Source organism: Thermoascus crustaceus (genome assembly GCF_041956765.1).
Source record: "Thermoascus crustaceus strain CBS 181.67 unplaced genomic scaffold VTN00scaffold_1, whole genome shotgun sequence".
Taxonomy (NCBI): Eukaryota; Fungi; Ascomycota; class Eurotiomycetes; order Eurotiales; family Thermoascaceae; genus Thermoascus; species Thermoascus crustaceus.
The window spans coordinates 1,999,475-2,024,540 of record NW_027192527.1 but is presented as its reverse complement, the minus strand read 5'-3'; the positions used below and the strand labels follow the sequence as shown (position 1 = coordinate 2,024,540).

The 25,066-nt window shown below is 46.8% G+C and overlaps 8 protein-coding genes and 1 non-coding gene across 9 annotated transcripts; 6 read left to right on the top strand and 3 right to left on the bottom strand.

Moving 5' to 3' along the window:
• Positions 1–1,583: 1,583 nt before the first annotated feature.
• Positions 1,584–2,987, bottom strand: VTN00DRAFT_718 (uncharacterized protein; the record flags this gene model as incomplete). Its single annotated transcript, XM_069433898.1, has 1 exon — positions 1,584–2,987. The coding sequence occupies one exon, from the start codon at positions 2,985–2,987 to the stop codon at positions 1,584–1,586; it is 1,404 nt and encodes a 467-aa protein (XP_069291425.1).
• A 1,477-nt stretch (positions 2,988–4,464) lies between these two features.
• On the top strand, positions 4,465–4,536 carry VTN00DRAFT_t42. Its single transcript has one exon. It is a non-coding gene; the product is annotated as a tRNA-Gln (tRNA).
• A 1,010-nt stretch (positions 4,537–5,546) lies between these two features.
• Positions 5,547–6,400, top strand: VTN00DRAFT_717 (uncharacterized protein; the record flags this gene model as incomplete). Its single annotated transcript, XM_069433887.1, has 2 exons — positions 5,547–5,966; positions 6,065–6,400. 2 exons carry the CDS (start codon positions 5,547–5,549, stop codon positions 6,398–6,400), a joined length of 756 nt encoding a protein of 251 aa, XP_069291424.1.
• Positions 6,401–7,685: 1,285 nt separating this feature from the next.
• VTN00DRAFT_716 (uncharacterized protein) lies at positions 7,686–8,678 on the bottom strand (the record flags this gene model as incomplete). Its single annotated transcript, XM_069433876.1, has 3 exons — positions 7,686–8,117; positions 8,185–8,383; positions 8,449–8,678. 3 exons carry the CDS (start codon positions 8,676–8,678, stop codon positions 7,686–7,688), a joined length of 861 nt encoding a protein of 286 aa, XP_069291423.1.
• A 3,532-nt stretch (positions 8,679–12,210) lies between these two features.
• On the bottom strand, positions 12,211–14,946 carry VTN00DRAFT_715 (uncharacterized protein; the record flags this gene model as incomplete). Its single annotated transcript, XM_069433865.1, has 7 exons — positions 12,211–12,590; positions 12,647–12,885; positions 12,967–13,365; positions 13,440–14,197; positions 14,463–14,577; positions 14,647–14,734; positions 14,793–14,946. The coding sequence occupies 7 exons, from the start codon at positions 14,944–14,946 to the stop codon at positions 12,211–12,213; spliced, it is 2,133 nt and encodes a 710-aa protein (XP_069291422.1).
• A 358-nt stretch (positions 14,947–15,304) lies between these two features.
• VTN00DRAFT_714 (uncharacterized protein) lies at positions 15,305–16,363 on the top strand (the record flags this gene model as incomplete). The annotated part of the gene is made up of 4 exons (XM_069433854.1): positions 15,305–15,563; positions 15,628–15,761; positions 15,825–16,025; positions 16,085–16,363. 4 exons carry the CDS (start codon positions 15,305–15,307, stop codon positions 16,361–16,363), a joined length of 873 nt encoding a protein of 290 aa, XP_069291421.1.
• A 369-nt stretch (positions 16,364–16,732) lies between these two features.
• Positions 16,733–17,332, top strand: VTN00DRAFT_713 (uncharacterized protein; the record flags this gene model as incomplete). The annotated part of the gene is made up of 3 exons (XM_069433843.1): positions 16,733–16,864; positions 16,954–17,150; positions 17,227–17,332. 3 exons carry the CDS (start codon positions 16,733–16,735, stop codon positions 17,330–17,332), a joined length of 435 nt encoding a protein of 144 aa, XP_069291420.1.
• A 667-nt stretch (positions 17,333–17,999) lies between these two features.
• Positions 18,000–19,139, top strand: VTN00DRAFT_712 (uncharacterized protein; the record flags this gene model as incomplete). Its single annotated transcript, XM_069433832.1, has 3 exons — positions 18,000–18,246; positions 18,315–18,630; positions 18,728–19,139. 3 exons carry the CDS (start codon positions 18,000–18,002, stop codon positions 19,137–19,139), a joined length of 975 nt encoding a protein of 324 aa, XP_069291419.1.
• A 2,383-nt stretch (positions 19,140–21,522) lies between these two features.
• Positions 21,523–23,271, top strand: VTN00DRAFT_711 (uncharacterized protein; the record flags this gene model as incomplete). Its single annotated transcript, XM_069433821.1, has 4 exons — positions 21,523–21,657; positions 21,710–22,238; positions 22,372–22,597; positions 22,647–23,271. 4 exons carry the CDS (start codon positions 21,523–21,525, stop codon positions 23,269–23,271), a joined length of 1,515 nt encoding a protein of 504 aa, XP_069291418.1.
• Between the last annotated feature and the right edge of the window lie 1,795 nt (positions 23,272–25,066).

Below are 25,066 nucleotides of genomic sequence, written 5' to 3'. Positions count from 1 at the left end.
AACATTGCTAGTAACGGCCTATTCATTCATCTCTTTCTCTTGCTTTCTGTCCTCAAGGTAAACCCAACGAGCCTCTGCCTAAGAAGTCTTAGGTCCGCCGTTACACTCATTTAGATACCAGCGTCCTCCTGTCCTATCCCCTACTGTACATCATATCTGAATAGAGTCGAAATCGAACAGAGTCTTGATCTCATCATATCTATATATAAACTGAAGAGTAAGTCCCTCAAGACGTGTGCCCACTGATATGACAGTGCAGCAACCAAGCGCCAGGATTGTCAGTCTTAAGTGCTATGGCCAGAGGACCCGGTCGTAGTAACTTCCTCAATGGATGGTTAGGTACTGGTATCAATCAATGTGGAGATAGATTCCTGTCTTCATCCAGTCTCATGGGGAAATCCAAATCCCAAGAGTCACAAGACAGGGACAGGCAATTTCCTTTCCCAGCCCAACATAAGTTAGGTAGGTAGGTATTGGGACAGCCAGCCAGCTTGATGTTGCATGTTGCTACTGTCGGTCTACACTCTGATTTGTTGATAGTACCTATACATACCTTACGTATACTATCCTGAAGAAAACTTTATCATTAGGTATGGTGTTCATCTTAGAAAATAGGTACCTAAGGTATCCTACTTTGCCCGGCGTGTGGCTTATATGCAGTCAATACCTCGCTGGGTGCCGCCCGGGTGAGGGAGGGGGGTGATGGCCGCTTTACCGTCGCGCGACCAGGGTGAGGTGGGGTGAGTGGGTGAGCAATGGCGGGTGAGACAGGTGTGACGCGCGACGCGATCGCGAGACTGTGGGGGCCAAACTCTGGGATCCATAGATGTCCTCCACTCGGCGGTGCGATTGGAGTTCTAGTCTTCCCATTGTAATATCGCCGGGCAATTTCTGCGGGCAGTCCTGACGGTCATGCAGTATGATTGCTACTTTTTGTAGCATAGACTATTCTGATTTGATATCTTGTTTGGACCCCGCTTCCAGGCCCCAAGGATTTCACTTGTGACAACGCAGCGTTTAGCGCTTCGCCGGTAAGATCATACTTTGCTTCAGCGGTACGCTGAGATTGGACAATATATCCAGAAGTATGATCACTTTGCGGCACAGATGTGTCGGTTAATGTGGCTATTATTGTCCCAAGACTGATAGACAGACAAGGTACGAAAACAATTTAGGTTCGGCATATCACCGCTCAAGCTGGGCAGCCGAGCAAGGCCACGAGAAAACAGTCGAGCTCTTGCTAGGAACTGGTGCAGATCCAGATTTAAAAGATAATTTGGACATAAGCCCATTGTTCTGGGCTCTTATGAATGGTCATGAAGCAGTGGTGAAATTGTTGCTAGAACAAAATGGTGGCCCATGTTTGACAAATTATGCTACCGAAGCATAGTGTCTCACATACTATAATATAGACAGCTAATGCGCTGTGTTCACCGAAAAAGCCCCCATCTGGATTTATCAATACTCTCAGGGCTCTGAATAACTAGGACACGGTCTCGATAACAGTACTGAATTACATAATGCTGCATGTCAGGCTCATGTTTACTATGCCGATCACAGAATTATGTGCATCTACCGAACGGCTACCTCACCTCCGCGAACTTTGTCCACAGCGGCTCGTGCAGCAACTTGTCCAAGCAGCTTGCCTCAACGCCGACTAGAACCTCAATTCCACCGTCTGGCAGAACCGGAAGGACAACCTGTAAGCCATTAATAACGCCAACATGGGGCGCTCGCACGGAATCAATCTTGCCACCCAGCAGCGAACCCCAATCCAAAGAATACAGCTCAAAGTTAACCCATGATGTTTGCACACAATTGAAGCCTGGGACATCCAGAAAAGCCGTCGGAACGAGTCGGTCCACATCTTCGAGTTTATCAATGAGAGTTATCACATCATCGGTGAACTGGTTGTCAGCGCGCTGGATCGCCTTGCGGATCAGAATTGCTAGGTCGGCAAGGCTGGCCGAGCCGAGTATTTTGCGGATGGGAGCCGAGACTGCAATGTATTCGAGAAAACAGCCTAGGGTGCTAGGGTGCACGGGAGGATCGGTCCGCTGGCGACCATCAATGGCGATATTGAAGACGGATACCGGATCACCCTTGAGCGAGTCGAGTGGCGACTGTACCGCCATGACTGTACGCCAGAGAAGAGCCGAGAGCGCATCATTAGTGGAAATCCATTGTTGGTCAGAGGGCTCTGTTGCATTGACGGGTGATGCCTCAGCCTTTAGCGAGGTCAAGGCCGCAGGGGAGAAGTAAAAGATCTGCCCGCGATGGTCCGAAGACAACATCTTGGGTGGCGCCCCGGGAGGCGTGAATGGCAAGAGTGTGTACTCGGGATGATTGTCCAGCGATCCCGAGTTACGACCCGATGGCTTCATCACGCGTTCCCTGTCGTTGAAAATAGCTTCAGGAAGCTGAACGGGCTCAGCGATTTCCAGACCCTGGGCACGACGGCACTCCTCTGCCCATACCTTGGCCCAGGTGTAGAACGAGGCACCATCACCAAACATGTGGAAGATGCACCACGTCAGAATTAGGCCGCCCTTAATGAAGTTAGCCTGCACCTGAGAGACGGGCAGTCTCTCGCCAGCCGATGGCCAAACAGACCGGCGACACAGCATTTCGGCGTCGAATGCAGACACTGGGAAATTCTTTGATTTGAGCTCCATATAGGTCAGTGGAAAGGCGCCCTGCGCTCGTAAATCCTTGACAACAATGTCTTCGATATCTCCGTCATTCAGTCTTTGCAGCTTCAACACCCCCGTCTGCTTTGAGTCGACATCTGGTACGGCCTCACATGCCAGCACTGGAATCTGTTTCTTAGCGGCATTGTACCCTGTCTTCAGGGCACTGGCGACTTTGCCCACATCATAGTCCTCTGGTAGCTGGAAGGGGAAGACGTAGCGAAGGTAGCCCTTCGGCCCGATACGCTCCAGGGGCGTGAGAGCTGGGATATCACAGAAGCTTTGCAGTGAACCCATTATGAAGCGCAATCTGGAGATCGTTCTAGAGTAGTGAAATTGAACGGGAAAGGACAGTTATGAAGACTAGAGAGGGAGACCTGTCTAGGCCTCCCCTAATATCAATCCCTAAGTAGTTTGCTGGTCCATCGTTCTCCTTAATCTCTGGTCGACAAGGGTTCCTTTCGCTTACGCAGTATGTGGGCAAGGATCGGGTTGGCTTCCAATCCGACAGGCTGTGTTAGTATCACTTAATCATTAGTATTCCGTATTTGACTCCAGGAACCTATCATGAACTTAGTGTGCTTTCCTAGGCACCTAATTCTTCGGGATGTCACTTCCTCCCGGGCCCAGTAACAGAAAACCCCGGCCGTGCCGCCACTAACAGCTTGGCGTGGCCCACTACTTACTGACACTATAAAGAAAGTTCAACCAGTGTATTATATAGTAACCGAACTTTTGAGACAGGTAAATATAAATTTGAACTTCCTTTCTCCATTGGTTGTATCTTAAATAGGTTTCTAGTCGCTCTTGCTAGTAGATGCCAGTTTATAGATCTCATATCGCATGCGGTTCGGCGCGATGGGATCGCCTTCCGGGTCACAATGTAGTTTTCGGCAAACAGTTTTAGGAGCTGCGGGGATGGGTCAGGTTGATCCCTGGTGAAATTCGCGTTGGGAGCCTCATCGCGGGATAGCCTCCACCTTTGAATGGGTTTAAGCACTCATTCCGACCAAAATATTAATCCTAAGACTTACAATGCCCAGTTCGTCACTGCTCGGTTATATTTTTCTTGAGTAGCCAGAGCGATCTCACGATGGCAGACTGCATTTTCCTTTTGCTCTTGGTCGTGCTGATACTCGCGTGTAAAGCCACGGGCTTCGGCCCGTTTCTTGTGTTCTTCCAATAGCTTCTGGAGATGTTGCTCGCGTTCAAACTATCGAGAAATCTGTGTGAAAAAAGTTCGGATGGAAAAAGAACAGGAGGTTACTTCTTTACTACAAGGCGCCTGGCCTATTTAATAGCAGTTCAGCTGCTTCATGGAACAACGATTTTGACACTAAGGGGTTCTCCATCACTGTGAGTGAGTGCTTCTCACCCAATTAGGTGAGTTTCTCACTTCCCAGGGTGAGAGTTATTATAGGAAAAAGAGAAAGCAAAAACCTACAACAGACGGGATTCGCTGGTGGTCACCCACCCAACTACTAACCGCCCGGCGTGTGGCTTAAGTACGGCTGAGCGGACGGGAAGCCCTGTTTTCCACACCCTATGGTCGTAGGTGCTAGGCAAAGCCTTTCTACTGACTTATCTGCAGTAAGAAGATCAAGGGATTAGTTATGATATTCCGGAACATTCGAAACTCATGAGGAAAAGGATTATATATATATATATCATGTCGATAGTCCGCTGCTAGATAGACAGATATTTGTTTCGCTTGGTCCTCAAAAACAAGAGGTGCCTTTTATAAAACCCTGAGCAACGCTATTGCAGAAAGGTCGGTTCTGTAGTGTAGCGGTTATCACTTCGGATTCTGATTCCGACAACCCCGGTTCGATTCCGGGCAGGACCTACCAAATCCCCCCCCCCAAGCGTGGGGTTTCCTTTTACAACTTAATTTTTTTCTTTCTTCACCCCGCTATATAGCAGCCAATACATCGATTAAATCTATCAGCATCACAACTAGAAAGATGCGGATCAGAAGTGACACTAGGTTCTGACAAGTCTTTGACATCATAAAGTCGCACGGCCGATAAATGGACCCTAAGATAAGATCTATGTGGAGGTGTTTCATTCCTCCACTGCAGCTACGGCCCCTGCCAAACTCGAACAATCTATTGTGAGCTGCATCAACTTCTTCAGTGGTCAGATCAATAAAGATCTTACGTGATGGTGGCCTAATCCCTCAGTTGGAGTGACGTACTGGAAAACAGGTGGATAACTGGATTGTTGGATTTCAGGCGTCCAGCGTCGCTGAAGATTTCGGGGGAAGTTCGGCAGGGCGAATATGTAGGATAGGGAATTGGGCCCCAGGGTCTAGAGCTCGAGTCTGCATACCAACCTCCTGCGTGCCTAACCACTCAAGACATCAGTCAATCTTTTACATGAGACTCTGGCAGGAGATGGGCTGGTTTAGGCTCATTTTAAACTATTCTAGGCGCTCTACCGTCCAATGTCCATAGATCCTAACTTGTGATGGCGGTTTTGGCGGCCTCTCAGCGGCACTTGGCTATAAATACTAGTAGTACACTTAGCAACTACCTAACAAGTAGTTCGTTCCACCAAGGCTTAATTTCAGCGCTTCGTCTTCTACTTGCTGGTTCGTATAGTAGCAGCGAGCCTATCTTTTACCCATTTGCTTTTGTTCAACGTTCACTCTGTTGTCCGTCAATTTACTAGCTCTTGTTACTCCACGTATTGTACACTAGAGCAAGGAATATATAAATATATACTTTCCCACTGTTCCACGTAGATAGTCACTGTTGTATTCTTTGCCCACCGGTGCATTGAAAATCAAGTTCCTGAACTCTCCATATATCAGAGTCAGCTTCTATTCATAATCACCTGCTCTCCATCTCATCAATGGCATCCACAACGAAACCTGCTGTCCTCTTTGTCCACGGCTCGTGGCATAACCCAAATCACTTCAAGCGCATCATGGACCTTTTCGAAGCCACTGGCTTCCCCAGCTCCTGTCCAGCCCAGCCCAGCGTCGGCAAGCTGCCGCCCATCGGCCTCGCAGAGGACGCCCAGTGTATTCGCGACGAGCTCAAAAAATTGGTAGAGGCAGAGCAGAAGGATGTCATTGTCATCGCACACTCCTATGGTGGCATCGTCACCACCCAGGCCATCAATGCCGAATTTTCGAAGAAGACGCGCGAGGCGAAGGGACTTGCAGGTGGTGTTCGTCGCCTTGTCTTTATGTGCGCGTTCTTGCTGCCACTGGGGGACTCCTTGGGGTCTGCATTTGGGGGTTCGTTGCCGCCATTTATACCAATAGATGTAAGAATTTACTTACTACCAACCTACCTACTAACCACACAGGCGTCGCTCGAAATGATATTGTATATACTGACATCAGAACCTTTGGAATAAAAAAGGAGCAAGGAATGTGCCTCATGCTCGAACCCGAGCGAAGATTCTACAACGACCTGTCCAAGGAAGAACAGAACCATTGGACCTCTGAGCTGAAGCCCTGCCCAGCGATAGCGCAGTTGACGCCCATCACCCACGCTGCTTATCTTCACCACCCGGTGACATATCTCTTCTGTGAGCAGGACGAGGCATTGCCCTTGAGCGTCCAGCAGATGATGGTCCAGAAGGTATCGGAGGAAACTGACATAACTGTTGAGACCGAGACATGCACGGCGGGACATTCACCGTTCCTGAGCCAGCCAGAAATCGTCCTTAATCTCATTAGGAAGGTTACAGGCTAGAGAGGGGAGTTTTATTAGATCGATCTACCAAGTAGTCAATCAGTATTTTGAACGGAAGGGGCATTAACAAAGCTGTACATACAGTGGCAAAATCGCCTTGAGAAGGAATACTTACTCTGCTGTATTCTGAAAGGGATCATGAAAGTCAGTAGAAGGCGTTACCTAGCACCTACGACCATAGGGTGTGGAAAACAGGGCTTCCCGTCCGCTCAGCCGTACTTAAGCCACACGCCGGGCGGTTAGTAGTTGGGTGGGTGACCACCAGCGAATCCCGTCTGTTGTAGGTTTTTGCTTTCTCTTTTTCCTATCTATCCTCAGATATTTATTATTATTATTTTTTGCTCTGAGTAGATAGGACTTACTGTAACGAGCGACTTGCAGTAGATTTTTCAGACTCACTTTGAAACCTCCTTATAAAGAAATTTGGTATTTGGCTTAAATGGAGATCTGCGAGACTCTTGGATCCGGGCACATGAGACCCCTGCGACGTCTATAAACGCTCAAAACTTTTCAGTAGTCGTACTACTTTTAATTACTAGGGACCTGCGCCGGTCCCCAGACCCCTTTTGCTGCAAGGTAGTTACAGAGCTCTTCTTTTCACTCTATTTCACAGTCCCACCTGTTTTATATGGTAAAAGCAAACAACTATGGAATGGGCATATTGAAAACCATTAAATTTGAAGCTATTCACAAATCCTATTTTCTAGTAGTAGTAGTAGTAGTTATCAAAAGGGCTCATTTTTCATATAGGCAGATTAAATGACCTAGGGTAGGCGAATCAAATGGTATAGGATAGGCAAATTGAATGGTATGTTTTTACCATATCACATGTTTTTTACCTTCTTTTGAACCAATCATGTTGCTAGATTTCCCGTCTCAGAATGAGCATCGATCTTTGAAAAAGCCAGTTCATTGTATGGAGTTGCTTCACTAGCGCTCCGAAAATTATTGTTGTATTTACATGGAGTTATTGGAGAGTGTTCAGTTCTCACTGTGGAAAAGCCTGCAAGGAGCTCATCTAGTATCCGAATCGAATGCATGCATTGAGTGCAGAGGAATTGACAAGACGAAATCTCATGGAATAGTGGCTAGCTCTTTAATTACATGGTGTACATTTACCTTTGGTATATATTATACTGTATAAAGGTCTATACATCGCCCATCCTTCCATCTATTTCTTCTAGTCTATCATAGAGCCCCGAGTTTTAAATCATTAACAACTTTCGCTATTGATCAACAGTCGTTCGGTAGCAGAAACATCAAAATATTATTGTCACTGCCTTCGTCAGTTGTCTTTCGCCTCAGCCTCCTGCTGCTCCTTCCGCTTTTTCTCCTCCTCCTTTTTCTGTTTCTCCCTCCTTTCCATCCTCTCACTGAACCGATCCGCAAACAGCTCAACATGCGGCCTCATGATAAGTGTATACTTCACAAACTCCTCCATGCAATCCACCAGCCGGTCCCTGTTCCCACTCGGCATGAGCCTTTGATCATTTGGATGCCCCTCGTCGGGAAAATGGGTATACGCCTTTGGGATCGAGGACTGATTGGGGATGGTGAACATGCGCATCCACCGGCCCAGGATGCGCAGGGAGTTGAGGGCGTTGAAGGACTGTGAGCCGCCGCAGACCTGGGCGATGGCGAGCGTGCGGCCTTGAGTCGGACGTATGCTCCCCGTCGAGAGGGGGATCCAGTCGATTTGGTTTTTGAAGACGGCTGTCTGTAGGACGGTAGTTGCATCGTTAGTGGATCGAATGAAGGGGGCCATGTAAAAGTGTAAAACGCACCAAGTTTCCATGCTGCTCCGGAGACACCCAGATATGACCGTCGCTCCACTTGCTAAGCTCCCTGAGCTCCTGCACCTTTGGGTGTCCGTGTTCGACGTCGTTCTTCACGGGCAGGCCCTCCGGGTTGTACACCCGAACATCGCAACCAAGCCTGAAGAGGATGCGGGATGCTTCGAATGCGACGAGGCGGGAGTAGGATCTAACCTTGCAGTAAGTAACCATGCAATAGACCCGAAACGATATCAAGGAGGGTTATAGAAAGACCTTCGTCTAAGACTACCATAAAGCACGAGCACTTTCAACCTCTCTCCACCGCTCCGGAGGTACTTCTCCACCATATCCAGTACCGTGTCCAACTCAAGGTTGTTCACCCAATCATCTGGCGACTCTTCATTGAGAATGAATGGACGGTACTTGTTTCGAATTTCAGGATCATCTTCGGCATCCGGTATGGATAGGGAGCGGTAGCTTGGGGAGCGACTAGTCGTGGTCATATCGTTCAACTTGGATGACGTCGATATAGCTTGCCTGATAACCGTAGTACCATTCGACTCTAATGATGCGCCAGCATCTAGGGGTTGAAATATTCTGATCCCAGTGGAGAGAGATGGTAAAATGCTTCTAGTAAATAGACGGGAAGTTGAGGCGATGGTGCCTTGCCGGAACAATCGACTGGAAGAGGAAAGCATGGAGGGTCCTTATCAAAAGAATAATGATAAGAAAAGGCACAACCACCCTAAATATATATAAGTTTTAACTGCCGTTCCTGTGCTTCTAGTTCCCATAGTAATAGATCGGGGAGAACCTCGATATGTCACTTCGCGTAGCTGATTGGTCCGTTTCCATCCATTGAAGTGGATCATGGATATCCCCTTTGTTCCGCGCAGCCTATCACGAGCGGCCATGAGGAAAACTTACTATATAGTCCATTGTCTAGATGTTAATGTAGGTAGAGATTTTTTTCTGTCTTCTTCCAAAATTCTCTATTTACAACATGACTAAAGAAATATGTTCAGTAACAGCAATTGATATGCCCACCTAACTGAAAATGAGTGGTACCTTGTTTTCATATTGTTGTCCTTGAATTGAACTGCGAGGATAATGCTCCTGATGTAAGAACTAAGGCGCTAATTCTAGCAGTGTATAAACCTATTTTCTGACTGTTTCGCCACACATACTCCTTGTCTTCTAAAGAGGATACTTTCCGCTCCTATTGGTGTGGGAGCTGCCCCGGGAGCGATTTCATCTGCCTTCTTGGATTGTCTTGTTCGTCTTGTTGTTGAGACAGATACAGGGCCAGTATTTTCAACTTTGACGAGCTCAATCTGTTTTCTATGTCTGGCTCTACTTTTGAGCTATTTTGAAAGGAGGGAGAGGGTGCCGAAAGGTATGGTATAGTAGTGTACGTAGCTCCATTCTGCCAAATTTTGAGACTACAGAGTACTTGGAGTAGTAGGTAAGAGCTAAATAGACGCAAAGGGTGAAGAGCTAAGCAAAAGAAATGGGTGAGATACAGGTCTGACTACTATACATCACAGATCGGGCAAAAGCTTGCTTCACATTCTGAACTGCAGCTACTGATTTGATAGATACCAGTGGGCTGTCATGCTGTTCTCTCTGTCATTTACAATAATATCGTGTACCAATCAATCAATCCGATAGACTGAATACGCTCTCCGGCATCCGACCTTATCACAATATATAGTACCCTCCCGCGGCTTCTCAACCCACCCCATCAGCACATACGACCACCCGTCCCTTCTGTGTCAATGTCTTCAGCCTCGTCGTGGTGGTGCCGTCGTAGTCGTCGGCGTAATACTTAGAATATTTGATGTTCAGTTCTTTAGGATAATGTCTCTCAAGCTGAAGTGACGCTCTGGGCAGCCGACAGAAGCGGAACAGTCCGACGACGAGAGTGCTAGTAATGGTGCTAGGGCACGAACAAGAGTTGCTGGTTGTCTTTCTCAGCCTGCATGACGACTGTCCAATCTTCGGCCGAAGCACAGTCCATGGTTCCTTCTGGGATTACAAAAGAAACATCTCATCGTGTCTTTGAATGTCAGGTTTTTCGCGTCAGGGACGTTGGGCCCATTCTTCCAAAGTTGACTATTCGAAGACCTCATTTGCTATTTCGTTGTAGCAATTGAATTGTTTGAGATCTTCACTTGCCGCACTTAGATATTGCCAGGACTCTTTACCCAAAAGCAAGTATTTCGTGCTCAACTTCAGGCTTGTACCAAATCTAACCCAAGTCAGAGTAGTCAACATTATGTCCCAGCAGACTTACCTCATCAAGCTCTGAGTTGAAAATCTTAGCCAAGCTCCACTGAAAGAATTTCTGGCCATGAGGTACCTTCTGAGCTTTGATGCCAGCCAGGTACACATGCCATAATCTGGCTTTCCAGGTCAGTGTCCCTATGACAGCGCTCAGGCATAGCAATTAATGTATTAACTATGGTAGCTAGTCCTTCAAGATCCAAAGCATGAGGAAAGGAAGAAGAATTATGGGCATGGTGGGAATTCCAAGATATAGGCGGATTGGTGCGGCAGAACAATGCCGCCTACCTGACCGCCTACCTACTCAGTTCTATCAGTCAGTCCACGCCGCGCCGTCACAGTCCCCTGGTGAGGGTTCACTGGCCTTCCCTTACCGTTTGGGGGGGGGGGGGGGTGTCAAGTCCCTGACTGGGTCTTGCTTAACGGATGTATGATGATTACATTCTCTAAGAGTAGTGTAGAACTATTTAAGATGGGTTCAGGTCACGGATGGAACATGACAGGGGGGTGTTAAAGGCATGCCAGAGGATGGTGAAATTCTCACAGTGCAGCCTTCTCTAAACCTAGACATAGTTATCAAATAGGTAAGTATGACTCTATAGCACCGTTGCTCCGTTAGGACTTACCGGTATTCTGTTTATGCCACAGAGATGTGGATAAAATAAAACAGAAGACGATTGTTGTTATATATGCAGGCACGATCAATGCCTGTATAAAAGGGAGAGAAGTAGGAGACAGAGCTGAGATATAGAAACAGGTATACACATCCTGTGTATTTTTTTTCTGGACTATGAGCCGTATCGGTTCATTTTCACGAACTTCGTTCTTGGGCCTTTTCGCCAGAGATATTTTACCTATCCCCCATTATAATGTTTCGTGGGTTGGTGTAAGAAAGTTAACAGTAAGAAGCGTTAGTAGAACAGTGAATAAGTATAATGAATATACAGTATATTGCTTAAAGACGCCTCTCCATCCGTAAGAGACGAAATTGATAAACCATAAATGTTCTCGAATATCAAATAGATAAATTTAAAGTATGAAATAGAGGTCGCTCTCCATGTGCATAGACTGCGGAGGTCTGCTAGGAGAATGTAACCGAATCTAATTCAAGTTGCGAAGCAGATCTGTTAAAGAAGTGGTCAAGGTGTTATGTATAAAGGGGCTTCGCCGAGAATTAAGTAGAGGAAATAAATATGCTATATGTCTATATAAAAGTTGATGTTTGAAGCACAAAAAAGAAAAGGAAGAGAAGGAGGTAAGCGGGTGAATGGGGGGATTCTTTTCCTCTGGGGTGCCCCCCTTGGTGTCTTCACCGAGAAGATTCACCCCTGGAAGAGAGATGCGCCCCCTCATGCAGTAATTCACAACAGCTAGACTTTGACATAACTTTTTAGAATCCAGGTGAATGCGTATAAGCAAAGGAATTTACCATCCTTATCCTTCTATCATCGATTGGTAATTGTAGAGCGTAGATGTAATTGCAGTCACAGCCAAAGCACTTATGCGAATGCTTTCTTATAGGCATCTAGAGTACTTCTCATCAATTATTTGGATAATAATTATCATGAACTCGTCAAATATATGCATGAACGAAAGTGAAAGCAATTCCATGAATAATTCACTGCATTGCCCAGACTCTTTCACGCATGGCCCTGTATATGTAGCAAACTACCCTCAAAGATTCAAAGCCCAATATTCACACCAGCGAAGGTGAATCCCTGACATTAAAGCCAACTGGACACCCATTACCTAGTATAGATTGCTCGGGACGCTATTCAACCAGGACATATCCTGCATGTCCGGTAGGTTGAAGCTATCGAAGACCGCAGCGTTCATCCCTTCCCCAAGCGACATATCGTTGAGAGCGTTCGAAGCTGACGTCACGGGTATATTCTGAACCTGCTGGTCATTTTGTGGTATCCGGGAAGGACCGCCTTCCGATACGACTCTTTCGTATAGTATTTCTAGAGCGGCAACGCAACGTCTTGCGGACGTGCTGTAGTCTTGGTATTTCCGGAGTATCTCAAGCGCACAGTTCCATGATCTTGTGATTGCACACTCCGTTACCTCTGACAAGATGGCTGGACGGAGGCGACCTGCAATTAAGACCGTAGCAGCTGTGTAGACGTCTGTCAAATGCTGTCAGTATCACTATGTAAATGAGAGATAGAAAGCTTCGTCTCACAAAGTATATTGTACCACCAAGCGGGAAGAGAGCCAGTGGAACCATCCGATGGTGTATTGTTGAAGATCAGTTCGATTACTTCTTGCGCTACTTTAACGCAGATAATTGAGCATTGGAGAGCGACACGTTGCGGGAATGAGTCATTCAAGGAGATAAGTTGGTCTTCTGTTGCTACTTCTCGGGCCGTGCAATATCGTGCTAATGTTGGCCTAAAAAGGAGCATCCTCACGTGCAGAAACCTGATATGTGTAATATTAGCGGATTAAACCAAATCATTACTTTCTCTGCTTAGGCCTTTGAAGAAGAAAATTTCAACTTACCTGGCTCTAAGCACGATGGCTTGTCGACAGAAGATCGGATCCGCAGAGGCTTCGCTGGAAGAGTCCCTCAGGTGTGGAGGTAACTTTCGAGACCACTTCGTAAGTGCCCGATCAAGCTCGAATATTTTACACTCCTTGTGAAAATAGAAATCATGGATGTCCTCAGGGCTCTCTTCTGGACTTGGCATGTATAGGCTGAGAAGTATGTCATTTAAAATCTCGTAGAGTTCCAACGATCTGGCGAAAAACGTCATCATAGACGGACGGTTGGCTGGCTGTGATACTTCCCCGCCGGAACTGGATGTTATAAACTCTTCATCGATAGTTGCAGGCAAAGGCACTGCTGAACCGGACCCTTTTGATATCATGGCGGGACGACCAAATGTCATAGACACAACCCTATCCATAGTAAGTCATGTGTACATTTACTATGTTTTTGATACGCATACCTGTCCATTAAGACGCACCCATACCATATCTTCCGAGCCAGCTGTTGTTCCTGAAAGCTCTGGAACGAACAGATGGTCTGAGGAAGATGCAAACCCAGGCTCTGCGCGTTGCGAATGGCTAAGCCGACGACGATCCAGCACTGGTGAGCCGAATTGGTGCTCTGGAGATATTGACCCATCAAGAGAAGGCACTGTATCAATTCCGCGGAACCACTGTGCCATAAATTGAACTGAAGCAGCTCCTTTGCTCTGGAAAAGAAAACATCAGCCGATGCTTCACGCTCTTCTGGCTTGATGACTTCAGAGAGCTGGCAACTAAGAGCAAAAATAACATTAAAAGCGCACATAAACATGTTCTCATCATAGTCGGAGTTTTCCCCTGTCCAAATCTTTTCATATGCGCCGCTCAATTGTGCACGGTCGACCAATGGATAGAGTGGAAATACCAAATTCCAGTAGACTTCCATAAGTCCGTCTGCGGTTTTCCGTGGAGGTAAGACGTAATTGGCGAGTTTTGGCTGGGTAGTTCGCGTCGACATGAGAGTTGACCGGGGAGCACTCCCTAAGACTGACTCGGACGTCCGCCACTCCGGTGAAGCCACTTTCTCCTCGACTGCTATCTTGATCTGTCTCATGAAGCTTGCAGCGCTAGAACTACCGAAGAATCCCTGAGTGGCTCGTTCTTCTTCAACGGCACCCATCATGGCATTTACACCGTCAAACGGTTCTTCGCTGTTAGGCTGCCTTTCCTGCGTGGATAGGGGTGAGCGCGGCGATTGACTCTGGTTACATATCGAATAGCGACCGGAGGAACGCTGGAGAGTTTTATATCCCAATTGAGAAGCCCCAAATCTGGCAGGAGAACTACCAGCTTGACCATCCTGGTAGCTCAGAGGGGAGGCAAGTGTGTGTGCAAAAGAAGAGTTAGGTTGAATGAAGTCTTGAACACTAGCTTCATGCGTTTGGAAATTGTTCTACTTGGAGAGCTCGTATTAGGTATCTCGCCCTGCAACCATTGGAGAGACAGAATAGAAATGCATTGCTTACAGGTGTTTGAGCTAGCTGCTCGCGAGCCCCAGTCCTTTTTCCAGACACTGAGCTTTGGAGGAAGCCACGCTCGCGTTCAAGATCCTTGATTTTGTTCTCAAGGCTGATGACGTAGCTACAATTCGTCCAATGTTAGAATGACACAGCATCATCCTCAAGGCGCAATCATACACAACGGACGCACCTTCTATGCACTGTCCTTTTCTTCTCAGGATCGACACTATACACGCATTGCACGCCAAGATCGGATCTTTTGGAACATGCCCCGCAGACTGGAACGCGAGTTAGAACGGCGGATGTGTTCCCGAGAGGAAGAACGACAGTACAAACCAGGATGTCCACCGTCGCATCTTACTTTTCTTGAGCGGCATTCATCGCATGCAAGTGCGATTTTCCGCCGCTTTACAGGTCTTTCTGGATCTTGACCGCCATGGCCACGGTAGCGGGAGGACTGCTGCTCCTCCATGAAAGCTTCTTGTACCATTGACAGCTAACAATGCGTATGGGGCCTAAGGAAGAAGTGTTGAAAGAACTTCGATGGGCATCATTACAATAGTTTCGGAATCTCTGCACTTCTCCGCGTTAAACAAATACACACCGTGTTCGGATGTCGGGACCTCGGGTAAACAGATGCTCGGGTTTACAACCCGAACAACGCTCGGACATTTTGATGCTTTCCTGTTCTAGACTCAACCCTAGTGCTTGACGGTGGCCGGTGTCGCAATGAAAAGGATGTCCAGTTCGCTTCTTGTGCAGTACAACTGTTCTTGGATTGCTGTGTACTGAATAGGTCGAATTCCTTGATTCCTTGATCCCCAAGACAAAAGAGCTTACTACGTACAATGTCTGCTTGGTCTAGATTAATTCGTTTCGTCGACGACGAAGGGCAAACTCGCTTTGGGGAGCCAGATATCAGTGATGTCACGGAGCTCGTCCAACTTGGCTCTGACGGGAAACTGTATGCGACTGAGCTTTTGGGAGATGATCCATTCTCCCTTACAGCAGGCTCAAAGCGTCTACATGTGAAAGAGCTTCTTGGAATCCTCACACCTTCTGATGTCCCTATCGTTCGTTGTGTTGGGCTCAACTATATGAAGCATAGTATGTCGAGAGCCCGTTCGATGCATTTTCTGCATGTCTAACATTCTACTAACACAACGTATAGTTAAGGAGGGTGGACGCACACCACCACCTTACCCGTCAATCTTCATCAAGCCGCCAACTTCTATTGCCAGCTTCAAAGAGGATATACCAATCCCAAAGTTGGCTCAAGACACTGTTGACTATGAGGGAGAACTAGTATGTGCAAATATACAACTCATTTGTATCAAAGCTGAAGCTCCCCTACTCACCGATCGTTAGTCTATAGTAATTGGGAAAACAGGAAAGAACATCTCTAAGGAAGACGCGCTCGATCATGTAGCAGGTTATGTGGCTTCGAACGACGTCTCTTGCCGAAAGTGGCAGCGAGACCCTGCTTTTGCCGGGGGTGTTCCGCAGTGGTGCTTCAGCAAGGGATTCGACAAGTTTGCAGCGTTGGGGCCGGTACTTGTCTCCCCAAGGGTACGAGTACATCGACCTACGATAAAAAAAGAAATGGCTTGGAGGCTAACTATAAACAGCTTGTTGGAGCTGCAGATAATCTTCGCTTGCAAACTCTGGTGAACGGCGAAGTGCGACAGGACTCGAACACAAGTGACCTGCTCTTCCCTGTCCGGGACATTGTCAGCTTTGTTAGCCAAGGAACAACCCTCGAAAAGGGGACTGTAATCATGACCGGTACGCCCTCTGGTGTGGCAATGGGAATGAAGCCAGCACCTGTGTATCTCAAGAATGGTGACGTCGTTGAGGTTGTCATTGAGCAGCTGGGGAGCACAAAGAACGTCATGGCGTTCGAATAAATACATACATAACTGTTGATACTTTATGTACTAGCGGAAATGTATATAGAAGCCTTGTGGACATTAAAGAAAACAGCTAGGTTGCTCGGGACTGTCAATGAAGCTTAGCGCGGCCGCGGAATTAACAAACAATGGGTTACTATTTCTACGTATAATTTATTCCGGTGTTTTCCAAATACAAGGTGAGAGAGAATGGGTAGTTCGGTTTCTATTCCGCTCTCCCGGGCATCCTATAGAAGTATAAGATTACGTACTGTTAGTTGAAATTTAAATGGAGACTATAATGTTCATTACTTCCCCGACCTCACAAGTTTAAAATCAATAAAATCAAAATCTGCGGTTTCAGAAGAAAATTCCTTAATCAATATCATGGACGGATTTACATACCACGGAAGCTGCCTCTGCGAGGGTATCTCCTTCAACATCCGCGGACAACCAGAAAAGGTATTCATGTGCTACTGCTCCGACTGCCAGAAGAACGCAGGTGCTCCGTACCAAATCGTAAGCAGACACCTTTTCTTCTGTACAATGAAATTTATCCTGCCTTTCCGTTCCTTCCTCATTCATTGACGGAAAATTACACTATTTAGTGCGCAAAGTTCGACAAAGACCAAGTCGAGACTCTCGAAAAGGAGGCCCAAATTGGGAACTGGATCGTGAGGCAGACGGTTAGTGGAGCGGAGAAACACAAGAGATTCTGCACTCGATGCGGCTGTACGCTCTGGACAGTCCCAATGAATCATGGAGGAGAAAAGTTCATCGTGCGGACGGCTCTGCTTGAAGGAGGGTACGTACAGTATTGATATCTAAGTCATGGAAATATTACTTCTACGACTCCAGATCTGACTTGTTCCTATTACCAGTTTGGAAACTTTGAGACCAGCGGCCGAATTCTTTGCGCCTTGCAAACCGTCATATGTCACAAGTCCGGAGGGAACAAAGCCTTTTGCTAGGATGCCTGGTTATTAAGAGCTGCTGCTGTACCGATGTTTGTAGCATTTGAAGACCATGTGAATGAATAGGTCGTTATCTAGTTAGACCTATTTATGGAGCCATTTTATCATATTATTAGGTACTTGAATCGTATGCAACTCGAAACTGATGCCTTAGGTGCATAATGCATGCATGCACGCATACTTCCATTTGGACAAGAACCCACCGCTCATGATTTCACAGCCGCCATGATCCAGACATATGATCTACCCCTCATTATTAATAAAACAATTACCGATAAGCCGACATGTCTCCTCAGGCCAGTGCGGATGTGCCGGGTTGCCGAGAGCTTCGGATGCACGTCGGATCGTGATCCGAGTCCCGGAATGCCATCCCGAGCGCATGGAACTCACCCATTCCCCGTACATCTATGCGGGGCCGATAAAGAAGATGGAACCCGTAGGAACTTAAGGAGGTGGGGTAAATAAATAGGTATTTAGTAGCTTCTATGTATACGGAATGCATATTCCAGTGGATCTTTCTGCTCTTAAATGTACAGGAGTCAAACAATAAAGTTCCTACATATATCCCTTTTCAACAAACGAATACTACGTACGCACAGAACTGTATCTTGGTTATTAATTGCCTTAAGAATTATTTATTGAAGCGATCAAAAAGATACAAACAGGGGAAAAGAAAAAAAATGGCGACAGCAACTCAACTCGCACCATCCTCCACGGGGGATGCCTTTTTCAAGTCCGTCCATGAAAAACATGCCGCTCCTCTCTGGACTGTTCTCTCACAGATGGTCCCTCCTTACCCAAACCCAAAGGCTGTCCCCACAGTATGGAGGTACAGCGAGCTGCGGCCATCCCTGATGGAGGCCGGAAAGATTGTGGGAGCCGAGGAAGCAGAGAGACGGGTGCTCATGTTGGTGAATTCAAATATGCGTATGTCTACTCCTCTCACCTCTGTGCTTGTATTTCTCAAAATGGAACCCCATTAACAACCTAAACAGAGGCTCCCCACACCACCGACACAATCTACAGCGGTCTCCAACTGGTCCTGCCGGGAGAGACGGCTCCCGCACACCGACACACCGCATTCGCGCTGCGGTTCATCATCGAAGGCGAAGATGGCTTCACAGCTGTCGAGGGTCAAAAGATCCGCATGGAGCGAGGAGACGTGATCCTCACACCGCCATGGAATTGGCATGACCATGGCAACGAGGGCAAAGACCCGATCATCTGGCTCGATGGTCTCGATCTCCCGATTTTCAGGAGCGTCCCGGTCAACTTTGCTGAGAATTACACGGAGAGCCGATACCCTAGCACGTAAGTTTCTACGACAATTTCCTCTCTCAAACACAATTCCTTGGTTTTCCAATCCATTGTTTTATACTTTGTTTGTACTAAGGCAAACATTTAAAAGGCCTACTCCTGAAAGCCCACTCCGCTTTCCCTGGAAGGACGTCCGCGCAGCCTTGGACGCAGACAAGAGCAACAGCTCTCACTCCGTGTACCACTACAACGGAAAAGGCCGCAAGCACCTCTCCGACCGGATTAGCGCACAAGCTGAGCGCGTCGCTGCTGGGTACACGACCCCGGGACACAAGGAGACCTGCTCGTTCATCTACCACGTGGAGAGAGGAGAAGGAAGCACCAAGATCAAAGCTGCAGATGGAACCGAGACGGAGATCAAGTGGACAACCAGTGACACGTTTGCAGTTCCTGCGTGGTCGGAGGTGCAGCACACATGCTTGTCAAACACCGATGCGTATCTGTTTGCGATTAATGATCGGCCGTTGGTGGAGTCGCTTGGTCTCTTCCGAGAGTCGGCTTAGTGGTAAGGGAATCTATGAGACTTAACCCCAGTTCTATTGGCTATGTATCTGTGACTATATTAGCGCGCAGGTTGCAATGCTGGGGCTATTATGATATTATGTGCATATAATTGTAAAGGATTGCGAGCGCGTTATTCCGCTGGAATGGATTCCGGGTGAAGTTTTAAGTATTGAAAAACGTGTCATGACTGACTCAAAGTTAACAAGTATATGCCAGAGCCTAGAAGCTCGACACTGGTAATCAAAAACTATATCCAGGGAATATTTAGCTGTGCTGGAGGAAAAAGCCTCAAGGACAGACCGTATCGAATATAGTACAGTTCCTGAACGACCTCAGGACTAGCCTAGCTCCTAACTAAGGCTACCACATGGCACCTAGGCATAGTACAGACATCGAACTTGCCCACTGTTACACAGATGCAACGTGGAGGGGTTCCAACTGCGCAGTCTATCGAAGTCTTGGGATCCTGCAATTGCGCATGACATCTATGGTGGCTTTAGTTCAACAACCCCGCATCAAGAGATGTCCATGTGGCATTGCAGCTCTCCATATGGAACTGAAGAATATACCTACCAGAGTAGCATCTCCTTGGACCTTAATCATGTAGGTATGTACATTTACTTGTTCTGTTACCTCTAAGAAGAGCTCAATCTTATGATGTTATGCTGTCAAAATACTGTAATCGAGAAAAGGGAGCAAGATAATGTACAGAAATCATGCGATTATATGACGATCAAACAGAGATTTATCTGCTCGGTTATTTTACCTTTGCAACCTCTGCGAGTTGTACGTGTTATCTCACCTGCTAAGTCACCCTTGTGACCTACTTCCATTATTCCATTAGTCCTAGTCTTCTAAACTTCACTAACTACTTGCGCGACCATAATCCTTGAAGCAGTAATTCTCTAAAAGCAAAAGGTTGCGCTTGACCCGCTTATAGGCTATAAAAAAACCTTATTCTCAACAATCTGGGGTTCCTCTAGAGTTTTGTGGGGTAAGAATAATTGTCCCCAAACGGATCGTCTGGCTTTTGGGGTTACATAGGTACATCTCATCCAATAGCGCGTGATGCAAGCATATGCCCAGGTCACTAGCCACAGTTAATGCCAATTACATCTTACCTGCCAAAAACAGGGTACTCTGTGACTACTAGTAAGAGGCACCATGGCAGTGTTGCAGATTTCAGACAACACTGGTGTTTGAAATGACGGAATTTAGTAGTACAGGATTCATAGGGACCAATCATTTATTCATTGATCAGAATAGAAGGATGGATTATAGGCTAAGCATCTCGCAATGGTATATTGATGGGAGGGGGGATTGCCGTATTCCTTTCTACATGACTGGAAGCCACGAATTTAACCCTTAATCGAACAAAGAAACAACACCCTCCCAGGAAATTCAGATATTATGGACTGTAGAATAAGTGCCTGATAATTCTATCCTATTAACTGCGATTTCTGATAGCTTATAGAATGCCTCGACAACACAAAAAACCCAGGGCAACTAACTGAGAGAAACATTCAATACTCAGGAAGCCAGGCAGGTTCTCGGCTTATTTTTATTAAAGCTATGCTCATTTGGAGGAATGGATGTATGAGTAACGCAGTTTCAACTGAAAAAAAGTTCCTAATTACCTCAATGGCACAACAGCACTCAAGTCGAGGTCAAGAGACATGGTCAGTCGCGAACTCCGAAGGACTCATCTGTAATACACATTTACTGGAAGAAGGGGGTGACATCGGAGTTTCCTGTCAGCTAAACTATGAATAGTGGCAGTCCTAGCCGCACTATAGCAGCTCAGTCTGTCTGGACCAACTCATAATTCAATGGCGGTCTATTAGATATTGGAGGCCGCCCCTGTCGTTTATGACTCCAGTCCTAACTGGTGAAACGGATGCTCGGACTGGAAGGAATTAGGCAGAGGGGATGTGTAGCTTGCCAGGCAGATTAGCCACACAGAGAGGTGTCTGGAAGAATACAAAGCTTGTGAAATGTATGGTGTCCTGTAATAAAGAAAGGGAAAGCCCCAGTCTCTGATAATTCCACAATCAACTTCCCTTCCTATATAAGTCCAGTCCTCCTTGGTGTTGTCTTCCAAACCAAAAAGAGGTATTTTTGGTGGCTCTCTCCATCCTCAAAGAGATCCAGTACTTAAATGCAACGCTCTCTGCCAGTGACTTGACAACACTAGTCTGTTCCTTCCTGATGGAAGGAGCAATGCAGTGAACAGACGGGTTGAACCATATATACATCTACCATTAATATCACACCTCTGATACCCTACCTTTACTCTCTCACCTCTCGCAGTTCTCTCAACTGACCTTCTCATACTTCTCAACATTTCGTTCTTAAGCATCCCTTTGCACCTCCATCGCAAACATGAAGAAATATATCCAACCTCTCCTCACTCTTGTTCTCGGAGTGTTGATCGCCTCACCTGTTGGCGCCCTCCCAGTGATCGAGAACACTGATGCAGCAGATCCAGGTAATAGACTGGTGTTCTGTCACTTCATGGTAATACTCCTTTACTTCATTGAATAGACATTATGTAATATTGTTGTTCTAGATTGGTATTGTAAGCAATCGTCAGAGTGCCGCCGATTACGATGCCGATATGCAACGCGCGAAGTCACTGGGTATCGATGCCTTTGCATTAAATATCGGTGTGGATTCTTATACCGATAGAGAGCTAGACCTTGCATACGAATCGGCGGCAAATAACGGCATGAAAGTGTTCATATCCTTCGACTTTAACTGGTATAATATTGGGCAAGGCAGCGCGATCGGAGCGAAGGTGCAACAATATGCTAACAGGCCCGCACAGCTCAGGATTAATAATAAAGCGGTTGTTTCCTCATTTGCAGGTGACGGCGTTGCTGTCAATCTCATTCGGTCTGCAGCCGGAACGGACATCTTCTTTGCCCCTAACTTCCATCCAGGCTCCGGAGACTTCAACGCTATTGACGGCGCGTTGAACTGGATGGCTTGGGATAACAATGGAAACAACAAAGCCCCGACTCCAGGACATAATGTGACTGTGGCTCAGGGAGATCAAGCATACGTTGCCGCGCTGGCAGGAAAACCATATATTGCCCGTAAGTCTCTTATGTTCCGACAGCTTGTACGGGTTCTCTTCAGTTCCTTTTCGACTATAGGTCTTGTGGCGCGGAGGCACGCCTCAATTCCTTTTAGATGATAAATGCTGATATTGGATTATTCACTATTTAGCTGCGTCCGGATGGTTCTTCACCCACTTCGGTGGCGAAGTGTCGTATAGCAAGAACTGGGTATTCCCTTCCGATCTTCTCTGGTTCAACCGATGGCAGGAGATCTTGGAACTTGGCCCCCGGTTTGTTGAGATTGTGACATGGAATGACTATGGCGAGTCTCATTACATTGCTCCATTGTCCTCGCCGCACACTGACGATGGAGGTTCGAAATGGGTTATGGACATGTAAGTTTAACCCCATCCAGATAGTGGTATCGAGTCTAAACTATCCTAGGCCGCATAATGGATGGCTTGAAATGTCAAGACCCTTTATTGCTGCATACAAGGCTGCCAGTACCTCGGTCAACAGCTATATCAACGAAGATCAATTGATATACTGGTATCGTCCCACGCCGAAAGACGTCAACTGTGACTCGACGGATACGACCATGAAGGGAAACGCCGACAACTCAAGTGGAAACTTCTTCCGCGGCCGTCCTAATGGATACGAGACAATGGAAGATAAGGTCTTTGTCGTCTCGCTGCTCACCTCGCCAGCCACAATTGAAGTGCAGTCCGGAGCCAATGAGCAGTCATTTGCTGCTCAGGCGGGTGCCAATGCATTCTCGATTCCCATGGGCGTTGGAAAGCAGATATTCTCAGTCACACGTGACGGGCATACGATCCTAAGCGGTACCAGTCTGAAGGATATTGTTGACACCTGTATATGCGGGATCTATAACTTCAACGCCTATGTTGGGATGCTCCCGGCAGAACCCACAATTGACCGGCTTCAGCCAGCTGGTTTGGCAGCACTGTCTCAAGGTCTATCTGTACCTTGTCCCACCAATACCTTGGGCGCTATTTCCTCAGCCGCGGTGAATACTGATGCTCCCCGTGATTTGTCGTGTGGGGATTAAGTGGCACTTTTTTTTCCCAAGAGCATTTCAAGGACATCCTGTCGCTTTTTGATTTTATGTACAGCATGTATTTAGCGAACATAGGAGCGTCATCTAGCGAGCTGATTGTTCTTGTGTTCTCGCCCCTGCTTATATATCAGCATCTACTTCAAGTTCTGCATTGACAGCAACAGCAGAAGCAGCAGCAAGAATAGCAATAGTTTCTATCTATATTTTGGATCTGCTTTGGATACTATTTGTCTTGCTACATCTGTTGTTCTCCCAGCCACACTCTTAGCTACTTTGTCAGTTTAATTCGCCCCAAAATGTATGGAGTCGAACTTGAGGGCCTCTTGGCCTGGTTTACACTTGCTCTGATTTTTGTGGGATGGGTCTTCATTATATGGATGAGATATTTGTATGTCCAATAAGGTCCATACAAAAGGTGACACTTACAATGCTGACAAGATGCAAATGGCCTCCCGCGGAATACGACAAAGCGATCCCCTGCATGGTTTTTAAGCACTGCTGTACTTTTGAGGCGGTGTCTACTGATCCATCTCTGAATTATCCAAAAAGGGTCTGGTTCTGTTTTCTGTGTGGTACCAAGTGGTACCAAGGAAACGTAACCATGTTTTCTGGCTCTTTTGGTCCGGATAGAACATGCTGACAACTCATTTACATCATTTGCAGTGTCTTAGGCTGTATTGATTGCCATACTAGGGAATTCCGAGTTCCTTTCTGCTTTTATGATCATAATAGGTCAAGTGCTTATTGTATTATAGACCATTTAACTTGTTGTGATTGCTGGTCTGCTGAACTAAATCCCCCTTTACACTACAAAAAACTTGCAAATTGACTTCAGCTGTATACCAAAATATCCTCCAGAGCTTCTATGTTGCATGCGTTATCAGTCAACAGCTACCTGATTCATTGATTCATCGTTATTATCAGATCATGATCGAAAAAGTCTATCACCACCCTGCCATCCTAATCCCCGAGGACACATTATCTCTCTCTCCAAGGTCTGCCTCCGTTTCCTGCCTCTCGAACCTGATACTAACAAGTCTTGCGGCAATACCTTTAGTTCGCTTGCACAACTCTCTCAATATGGAGTGGATTGAGCAATATCTTGAGTCTCCTGGATATCCAAAATGGTCTAAAAGTCTCCGTAGCTTCAAGAAGATGTTTACGTCCAGCGCATCTCTCAGTGAGCAGCTGGAGTGAGTTAAAGTTGACCGTCAAGATGAGTTGTAGCTCGAGGCACTTGTACAGAGAGAAATCTATCTCAAAGAAGAGATCGCAGCCTGGAGGGCAAAAGCTCAGGTCTTGAAAACCAGAGCAGAGCCCCCTGCAAAGATCAAGAGATGGGAACAGGAGTTGAAACAGGTCGATAGGCTCTACTGGCTTTGCGCGGTAATGGCATCAGCTCGAAAAGCCTCACGGCCCGGTTATAAGAGACTACGAAATATGGCGGCGGGAGCGTAAAGATGTCGTAGAGCGCATCCGTTGCGCGGCAAGGGGAGGCTGCTGTGCTGGGAACTGCGGCTGTTGTTCTCGGTCGCGGAATACGGAGCGGAACCTGCACAAATACATGCATTGCGCGACTGAATGTGGATGCTGTATTCGGGATCGAGGGTTCTATAGTTCGGAAATACCTGATGACAGTGAGGAAGAAGGTGATGAATGTGACTAGTTGCCTGGGACTGGCAGCTGAATCTAACCGTTTCCTTATATCAATATAGTGCCTTTCTAGATACCTATATTGCTGTAAAGAAACAGCTTCTGTTCATCCTCGTCTCCGCTACCAGTAATA